At 44.8% G+C, this 9,599-nt stretch overlaps 1 protein-coding gene across 1 annotated transcript; it reads right to left on the bottom strand.

Annotated features, from left to right (window-relative positions):
* Positions 1–921: 921 nt before the first annotated feature.
* On the bottom strand, positions 922–7,774 carry LOC120844154. The gene is made up of 4 exons (XM_040215784.3): positions 7,496–7,774; positions 1,521–1,974; positions 1,359–1,425; positions 922–1,213 (listed from the first exon to the last, which is right to left on the bottom strand). The coding sequence occupies exons 1-4, from the start codon at positions 7,772–7,774 to the stop codon at positions 922–924; spliced, it is 1,092 nt and encodes a 363-aa protein (XP_040071718.3).
* Positions 7,775–9,599: the final 1,825 nt, after the last annotated feature.

Here is a 9,599-nt window from a genome sequence, read left to right as displayed (position 1 = left end):
CTCACATTCTTAGAAAACACAGAATTATTCGACCGCGTATAAGCCACGAGTACCCGACCTTAGTCCCCTCTCTCTCTCTCTCTCTCTCTCTCTCTCTCTTTCTTTCTTTTCTATTAATCTGTCCCCGCTCTAACCCATTCCCCAACCCTGAACTGACTCGCCCCCATTTTTAGGAGTGGCCACTGTTCAGGTTTTCCTTTTCGATACAACGCTTACTACTACTATGACCTTCCGCACCCGCAAAGCAGAGCTCAGACTGTCAAATACGACACTGTAGGTCTCTACGAAACTTGTCCATACGTTGTAGCGCACAATCGCTTTTTCCGTTCGGGTACCTTCTCGAAACGATACGTTCGCCCTCATCCCGATAACTCTGAATGGTACTCAACATGCGTGCTCTCGCCTCAAAGGTATCAAAGAGAGATAGCAACGAATAAACCGATCTCACTAAGCGTTCTAGGCATGCGTGATGCCGCCATAACTGTAGTTCGCAAGAGGTAGGCGCCTGTGCAAGAGATAGCTCGTGTCGTCTCGTGCTCTGCTCGCGAAGACTTCCAGCGCAGTTGCCGCGCGTGCAGAAAAACTACAGTTACCGCGGTGATCGGCGATAGCGGTGGCGTACTCAAACTAGCTGGTGAGATCGGTGCATTGACAAACCCTTCCAGACAGCTCAGAAGATCGACAGCAGTCGAAATATCTAAGCCAGGCTTCTGCAGTGCTACACTGGTTTTGTCAAAACGCTCCAAGATTTAACTCCAGAATGATGGTCATAAGCGCGATCTATAGCTTTGTCATAAAAAGAGAGAGCGCTTCATTCCGGGTGTCACCGTTTCCTTCTCCGTTCTTTGAGATAGATTGAAGGCAACACTGAACCGCCTTAAAATTTTTACGAATGGCCTTACATGATTCGGCATGTGTTGCCTACCTGGTTTCAGAAAGGCTTTTTAGAACAAGGTGTTCACCAGTTCCACTCATGCCGTCTAAAAGATATTTCCACCGCTTAGGGGAGGCAACAAAGAACGCGTACAGTTTCTGAGTTAAACTAAAAAATTGGACGGCCTCAAGGCAACTGTCGACGCTACACGCGCCAACAAAGTTTAGTGAATGGCCTGCGCACGGGACGTAGACGGCCAACTTGTTGAAGAGTTTAACTTGCGCTTGCTGTCCTTTGTACTTCCCCGACATATTACTCGCGTTGCCATACGCCTGGTCCCTGCAGTCGTCAACCGAGATGCCTTTGGTTGTCAAGAGACATCACAGTATTGAAAATATTCAAGCCTGTATGCGATTCAATCGGAACAAATCCAAGGAAGCGTTGATGCACTTTTCCCTTTAAACAGTAGCGTAAAGCAACTGACAGCTGGTCAACGTGGGTAAGGTCTGAGGTCGAACCAATTATTAAAGAGAAATATTTTACCCGTTTAACTTCGTTAAGAAGACGCGGTCTTTGACGGCCTTTGCCATAAGCTCGATAAATTCGTCACAAATTGTTTTTGACATGTATGACGGGTGGCTTTTGCCCTTCTTTCCATGGCGCTTAATGTGTTCGCCCAGAAAGGGATCGAACTGGGCAATGGCTTTAAGCACTCCCTTATAATTTACATTTCGCAAAGAACCCAAAACCTCCTCACTCCCCCTGAACGCTAGGCTTCGTTCAGCTAAAAGCTTGACCACGCGCTTTAATACCTCTGTCCAGTAAGCGGCCTGAGTGACGAGGTGCTTGACGAGCTCCTTGTCAACGGTATTGCCCGAATTAGAGAGCGATAGCCATGCCGCCACAGAGGTCCTGTGGCCGACACTGTTTTCATGTGCGCAAACCTTTTCCTCTCCTCTTCTCCAGTCACAAAATCCATGCCTGGTGAAGGAACTCGGGTTGCTCGGGGTCGAAAATAGTTTGCACATGAAACAATAAACGGAACTTTTTGACTTCGAGTACATTAACCAGTGCCTCTTGTACGCTTTCCCATTTACAGCCTTTCGCGCAAAAAAAGCAGGTGACATATATAGCGTTTCTGGCTTTTGTATTGTCTTTCGGAAGACGGAAAAGTCTCTGCCCGATTTTGAAAATACATCGGTCCCTTCTCGATGCATTCAGCCCGAAACCGGTCAGTAATAACAGCCGGCCAGTCAGTCAGCTGGGTCCCGGACATTCACGGAGCCTACCTCATGATGCTTGTGAGCCCCTGCCAGGTTTCCGTTCAAACATGAAGACAGCTAATCCTTTTTCTCGAGGCCTACGCCGTGGGTGGCAGAACGATGATCCAAACCCCCAGGGAACAGGTGAAAGGGCTCTTGGAGTGTCGTTTGAAGGCGCTGTCAGCAGCAGGAATCTGACCGGGGAGGGTTTGCGCATGTTGATCAGCAGCTAGAGTAGATCGGATAGGGGAGAACGGACGCGTGGAGCTCGGTGGTAGAGGCTGGGACAGGTAGAATCGACGTCACTTGCTGCGGCACAGGACAGTGCTCCCCCAACCGACGTCTGTTCCTCTTGAATAGGAATTGGTGAGGTGGGTATCCCTTGTTCAGCATCCGGAGGACCAGGAAGAGTGGATGCTTGCCGCTCATCACGAAGTCGAGCGGAGGGTGGCGTAGACGAGTCTTTCCCCAATCGGCGTCTCTTGCTCACCAGTAGGAAATTGGTGAGGTGGGTATCCCTTGTTCAGCATCCGGAGGACCAGGAAGAGTGGATGCTTGCCGCTCATCAGGAAGTCGAGGGCAGGGTGGAGTAGACGAGTCTTTTGCAGGAGCGGTGTCGGTACTAATGTTACTGGGGATTTTAAGATGAGGACTCACGGTGGAGCAATCGTGCGACTCCGCGGAAGCTGCATTCACTAGATATTTTGGCGTTTTTGGTAGTTTCTTCTCGTGCTCTTTTCTCACTAACTTTGCCTTTCATTTAGACGCACCACTTTGGCGCTTCCGACTGGACATCTCGAAGCGGAATTTTAGAACCAGATAAATATCTTGGGAAATTTTGAACTCTTATAGACACCTCACTCAACATGGAATCTTTAGCCGGACGGTGTTTATTGGTGGCGCCTATTTGTTTCTCTTTCCACATGAACGGCGTCACAGCCGATAAAAAGAGTTGGCAAACCAAACCTAGAATACATATCATCAATACCACTGCGTTGCATGTGCACGCCCTTAACCCAGTAGAACTAATCAGAGGCCAGGAGGTGGAGAATCCTTATCATAACGAACGCGACGTTCCGTGCGGCAATAAAATATCTATAATTATTCCCATATGCGCGCCGTCTGGGAAAGAGTAAAATTCTCCACCTTAATTGAAAAACACTACGTCGACTGCGAATGAGAGCCGCGAGTGCCTTCTCGTGAATAGAGGCGTGGCTTTTACAGTGGTAAAAGGAAGGGATGTTTGGGACACATCCTGTTCTAACCAGAAAAATTTTCAATCGGAGGAATTCGCGGCAAAGGCAGCCTGCAAACGCGGTACTGCGCTGAAAGACCAGGTGGCAAAAGAACACATAGAGTGCTGAGTGCTCCAAGCGGCGTCACCCCAAACGTTTCTTTCTTTTTTTTTTTTTTTTTTTTTCTTTTTTTGTAGGTAAAGATTTTAGGTCTCAAAAGCCCTCAGAACCAGACGCCCAGTACACTCGCATCTGGTTCTGTTTCTCGAAGAGCGGCTCAAGTTTTTCGTGTTCAGCTTACCCCGGCCAGTAGGGAAAAAAAATACAACTACGAAATCATTTGTCAGTGTTTTGCGCGGCTAACGTCTGTGCAAGCTGATGCGACAACTGAAAACACATGCCGATGCAGTGTTTCTGTACTTGTTAATCTATCGGTGTGCCGGCGGAGCGCTTTCCGCTCCCGTCGAGACGAGGGGGTAATCTTTTACCAACAACCACAAAAGGCTCCCCGACAATCCACCAGCAAACGCGGACTTCATAGTGGGACGGGGTAGAGTGTTTCTAGGACGGGGGACCATGAGAGGCGGAGGCCCCGCTTCAGTGAGTGCTAACAAAGTTGCGGTGACCCACGTAGCCACGTCGCTCACCCGGGCGGTGAGCAACGTGGCTATACGTTCTTCCCTGTCCCGCCTCGGAAGGACGTAGCCAAGGAGAGGAAAATGCGCGTCGTCCAGGACGGAAAGTGGAAATAAACCAGTTGAGTTTTGGTACGCGCGCTCTCTTGATCTCTCTCACTCGACTAGGGATGCCGGGAGCTTTTTTCGAATCGAAGTTTCGATGATCGAATCAAGCGGTTCCAAATGTTCGAAAGATTTCGAATTTTCGAACTTTCCATATCGAGAAATCGACGGAAGTCGAATTTTCGAACTTATTAAACTAAGAAGTTCGACGCTTTTCAAATTTTCGAACTTTTTATGCTGCAAAATTCGATGCTTGTCGAACTTTCGACCTTGATAGACTAAAATATTCGATGCTTGTCGAACTTTCGACCTTGATAGACTAAAATATTCCATGATTTTCGAACTTTCGACCTTCTTGCACTAAAAAGTTCGAAGCTGTTCGAACTTTCGAACTTCCTACGCTAAGAAATTCGATAATTTTCGAACTTTCGAACTTATTAATATAAAGAATTCGAACATTGTCGAACTCTTGATTCCTGAAAAGTCAAAAGTTCGACGAACTTCGACCTTTTAGGGTAAAAGTTCGAAGCTCGTCGAACTTCGAAAAACCGGCGGGCGGTTTCAGTTGGATTCAAGCAGTAAGGTACATTCGTTGTTTCTTTTCTTTTTTTTTTTTTTTTGCAATTTTACATGGGGTGACGCATTCCTTGCGAAAGACAATGCCGTTTATTTCAATCATCTGGCATGCTTGGTTTTAGGAAAATAGATTCCCGAAGGAGCGAGGAAGGACGACGGGTTTTTGACAATTGTCGTTTGTGCCATATTTGAAGCCCGCTATAGCCGAAGCTATATATGCTAGAGATGTTAAACTTTTTTTAAGAATGATCTATATATAGCCTAGGTGAGTGTCGTTTTAAGATACGACTACTGTTGTTCAAGACGAGTTTCGAATAAATATACAAACATGTACCTACGGACAATTATGCCCTAAACTTGGTAATTTTTTTCGCCTACATTGTTTGGGTATCGCATTTAAATTAACACCAGAGACAGTACAAATCATTACCATCTGCAGAAGACAAAATGATGTATTTCTTTTTTTTTTCACGTTGAGAAATAAATAACCTCATGGGGAAAGATTTCTAAAATTTCTCAAATTCAGCTCGTCATAAAAAAAAAAAAAAAAAAAAAAAAATCTCATTTTACGTTTTTGGGACGTGTTTCCTTTGGCCTGTACACATTTTGGTAGGAGAAACTTGTTTCATAGTTCTGGGCCTCTGAATATGCAAGAATACAACACTTCCGGCGGGTTCTTAATAGTTTTTTTTTTTTTTTTCGCTCCAGGTTCTTATTTTTGCATTTATTGTCATGTTTATTTATTGATTATTTTTTACCAATAGGTCGAAAAGACATAGCTTTGAACTTTCGAGCCACCGAGCATGTGACGAGTAGTGCCTCTTGACAACGGGTTTCTAAAGGCACACATGCAGCGGAGCGCAACAAGCATAGCGCTGACCTCGTGCTAAGCACGTGCCGACGGGAGCGTTAACTTTTTTCACCAGCTTTGCATTGCACCGTCAAAACTGTTGCTCATGGCATACGATAAGTACCTGACGGCACGTGAGCAGAGTTACATCAGCGCTTCGCTGCATGTGAGAACCGGCCTTAACAATGACCATCTACTACGAGATCTTTTATGCAGTGAAGAGCGACAGTAGCTATACATGTGCATAAATAATTTCAGATTAAAATAAGCTCGACCATGCCCTCTTTCCCCGTATTGTTTTCTTTAACAGTCCGAAACATGTGGGAGGAGGGGGGGAGAGACTGGAGCTCCCCCCTCCCCCTGTTTTTCCTCTTCCGATGCCAGTGGTATGGTAGAACGCTCCTCGACCTCACGTTGCGTCAGCTTCTGTGCTTTTTGCTCAGCGTTTCTTCCGCCCCAGAAAATTAACCTCCAAAGCAATTACAAACAAAAAAATTGTCAAGGTGCAGGCGAGCTGGTGTATTTTGATCATGATGCAAAGTCCCGAGACTGGGAATGAAATTCGCAAGAAATAGTGTAAGAAGAAAGAAAAAAGGGGACAGGACAACGTCTCAAACTCAGCTGAGTTGAGTTTGAGACGTTGTCCTGTCCCCTTTTTTCTGTCTTCTTACACTTTTTTCTTTCAAATTTCATTCCCAGTCTCAGGATTTTGCATCATGTCACTCGGGCGGCGTTCGATCGGATTACTACCAGCGAGCAAGGGGGTAGGGGGGCAATTTGCCAGATCACTTTAAGGTTTTTCTGAACCTCAACCACCTGCCTGCCCCTGGCCGTTTCGAACTGGATGAGTATCGTTAAACAGTGCGTTCGTAGGATCACTACTTCGTAATGCACGTTAATGACCACCCCGGGCTGGCGGTCACAATTACTGATCTATTGTTACACGTCACTGCGCTGCAAATATTCCAGCACATCCGGGGCACTCGTCGTCTCATTTAATTGCCTGACCAACTTCGCGCAGTCTAAATATCACACCCGAACTTTTCTAAACTTGATTTCGTGAATACCAGTGAGGCGTGAAAACGTTATTTGAAACTGAAACTGTGGCGGAACATGAAAATTGGACTTCGAACTTTGCGCACTTGGACTTCAAAGAAATAAAAAACCTTCGAAGTTTTTTTTTTTTTTTTTTTTTTTCGAATTTAGCATTAAAAGAGAATCGAAACCTTCGAACTTTTCGAACTTTATGTAGAAAGAAATTCGAAATCTTTGAATTTAGCGACCTTTATGTCTAAAAATTCGAACATTCGAATTTTTAGATTTTTGATTTAAAGAAATTCGAAACATTCGAATCTCTCGAATTTCAAATTAGGGAAGTTCGAAATCTTCGAATTTATCGAACCTCAAGTAAACAAATATTCGAAATAATCGAACCCGAACTTTTAGAAACCGTGAAAGCTTCGAACTTTTCGATTTCAAACCCCACGATTTTGGAAAGTTGCGAATTTTTCGATTTCGAACCTCCCTACGGTCGAAAATATCGAACCTTTTCGAAATCAAACATTAGTTCGGTTCGAGAATATCGAAACCTTTCGAATTCGAACCTAGGGTGGTTCGCGGCATCCCTACACTCGACCTCGCTATCGCCCTCTCAACAAGGTCGCTCGAAGTAAATAAGCTACAGGAAGGGACATTAGGCGGGGGCCCCGAATTCTCCCGCTGCTTGAAGTTCTATTATCGGGAGTTACATTGAATTGAAGGGGGCAGGACACTGTCAGGCATTCCGACTTTATTGTTATCCGAAAATAACACAAAAAAATATATACATACGCCAAGGCAAGGGGGCACTCTTCCTTTGCTCTTAGGGCTAAAGCCCTGGGCTGCAGCCTCCTTAGACCCCCCCACCCACCCCCTTAATTCGGCGCTCAGGTGAGTACAAGCCATGCTTTGGAACGAACCTTGATTCTTCGGACGCCATCGCCGACCTGAACAACGTCCCCCGCTGCTTCGGCGCCCATCACCAGGGGTGGCCGAAGGTTTCCGGTAACGTGAATTCCTTGGCGCACGTAGTTGTCGGCAAAATTCAGCCCGCAGGCCCTGACCCGCACCCACACATCGGCGTCTCCGAGCTCGTCGACGGCAGCAACCACTCGTTCGCCGACCGTCACCTTGTCGAAACCTCCAAATCCAGTAAGAACCACCTGGAAGGCGGTCGCCTCTTCCGTCGCCTGCCCCATGCTACGCGTTTAGTCAACTGTACATCTACGGTGAACAAGCAGGTCAGGCGTCACGAAGCGACGCAGGCGGTGGCGACGGCGCGTACCCCTTCAGCTTTAAGGCTGTCGGTATTTATAGAGCCCTCTGCGGATAATAGTTTGATAATCGGCATGCGTTGCAGATTATCAATTTATTTGAGTAATCAATTTTCCTTGATTTCAGAGATCTGAAATCAAGGACAGGTGCGATGTTGCGGGCGAGATATTGGCCAGATCTGCCGTAATATCCCCAGTCGGGTTCATATTAGATGAGAGATTGACGTTTTAGCGAACTGCGACATTTGAGCGAATCGACGTTTTAGCGAATAACGGGGGCGCGCGTTAACCCATTAATTACAGTAATTGAATTACTGTAATTTAATTACTTTTGTTGGTAATTTGTAATTGTAATGAATTTTTTTTGGCCAAAGGGAATTGTAATTTAATTACTTTCTAGCATCAGTAATTGCAAAATTTCAGGCACGATTACAATTACTTTTGCAAAACTTTGCAGCGCCGACGGATCCTCTCTGGAAGCCTTAGCGCTCGCACAAGCGGCCTACCTCTCGGTGAAACACTCGCACAAAGACACGCACTCACACACACGCGCAACATAAATAGCGTCGCATTGTCTGTTGTTTTGTTGCTAACACTGCGGGCTGAGAGGTGATCATCTTTGGAGCCTCCCTCAACGGAGCCGTGATGCGCCGTTTGCTGTGCGATCAAAAAACAACAGCGCAAACATGCCAAATATTGAAAGAAAAAAAAAATTAGCTTCAGCTTTTAGTTTAGCTAGGGAACTTTAATTGTCTATGAAGTTTTTCTTTTTTCTTTTTTTTTTTTGACAGGTTTTTACGTTTTTCATTGCTGTCTCATATTTATTTGTACCTGTTATTTTCAAGTATATTTCCTGCTGGTTTTACTTCGTATATTTTTTGCACAAGCGATTTGGAAACTGACCTCGCACCTCTGAATATTATCACCAATGATTTGGGAGCCTCAATTCCGTTCTTATATATTTCTGAGCCATCATAATCTCAACTCAATGTAAAATATTTACAATACCGTGATATTTGTATGTGAATGTGGTCGTATTAGCGCGTGTGGATTTTAGTTTTATATCAACACTTATCGAATATTCATATATGACTAATTGCCCCATTTTTATTTACCGGGCTAAGAAAACTGTCAACCCAATTTTTGCTTTAGCGATCTGGCGTCTTCCAGCATTAGAACTAATTTATTATTTATTAAAAAAATATAAGGATGTAGTACTTCATTGCCTCAAACTGTCAAGTTCTAACATGAATTTAACCAAATTCACAAAAGAAAAGTACGATATGTAGCATTTATGCAGCGCCTCCTCAAACATCGGGACAATTAACAAATATGTCGTATTCTATACAACTGGTTTAAAGTTATATCGCCAAAGTAGGGTCGCTCTCAGAAATATGTAATTGTAAAGTAATTGCATTACTGTTTTAAAGAAATTTGTAATTGTAATTACTTTTTTACGTAGTAGTAATTGTAGCAAAGTAATTGTAATTAAATTACATTTTGAAAGTAATTTACCCATGTATGCTGACAAGGCCCGATTTGGCCCCACGCCAAAGAATTTGCCAACGCGATCGTCGGCTTTCCCCAGCATCGCTCTTCGTCGCTTCTTTGGTCCGCTCGCTCGCTGCGCCCTGTTGGTTTCTGTTTTTGTGGACTTTTCTTTTTCTTTACTAACGAGGAGAACATAGCGGTGACGCGCTTTCACGGATTACTTATTTGTACTTACCACTGTTTGTTTAGGTTCACACCT

Source organism: Ixodes scapularis, unplaced genomic scaffold, assembly GCF_016920785.2.
Source record: "Ixodes scapularis isolate PalLabHiFi unplaced genomic scaffold, ASM1692078v2 PGA_scaffold5__190_contigs__length_132052651, whole genome shotgun sequence".
In the NCBI taxonomy this organism is placed as follows: Eukaryota; Metazoa; Arthropoda; class Arachnida; order Ixodida; family Ixodidae; genus Ixodes; species Ixodes scapularis.
Note: the sequence above shows the minus strand (reverse complement) of the source record. Positions and strands in the feature narration are given on the sequence as shown.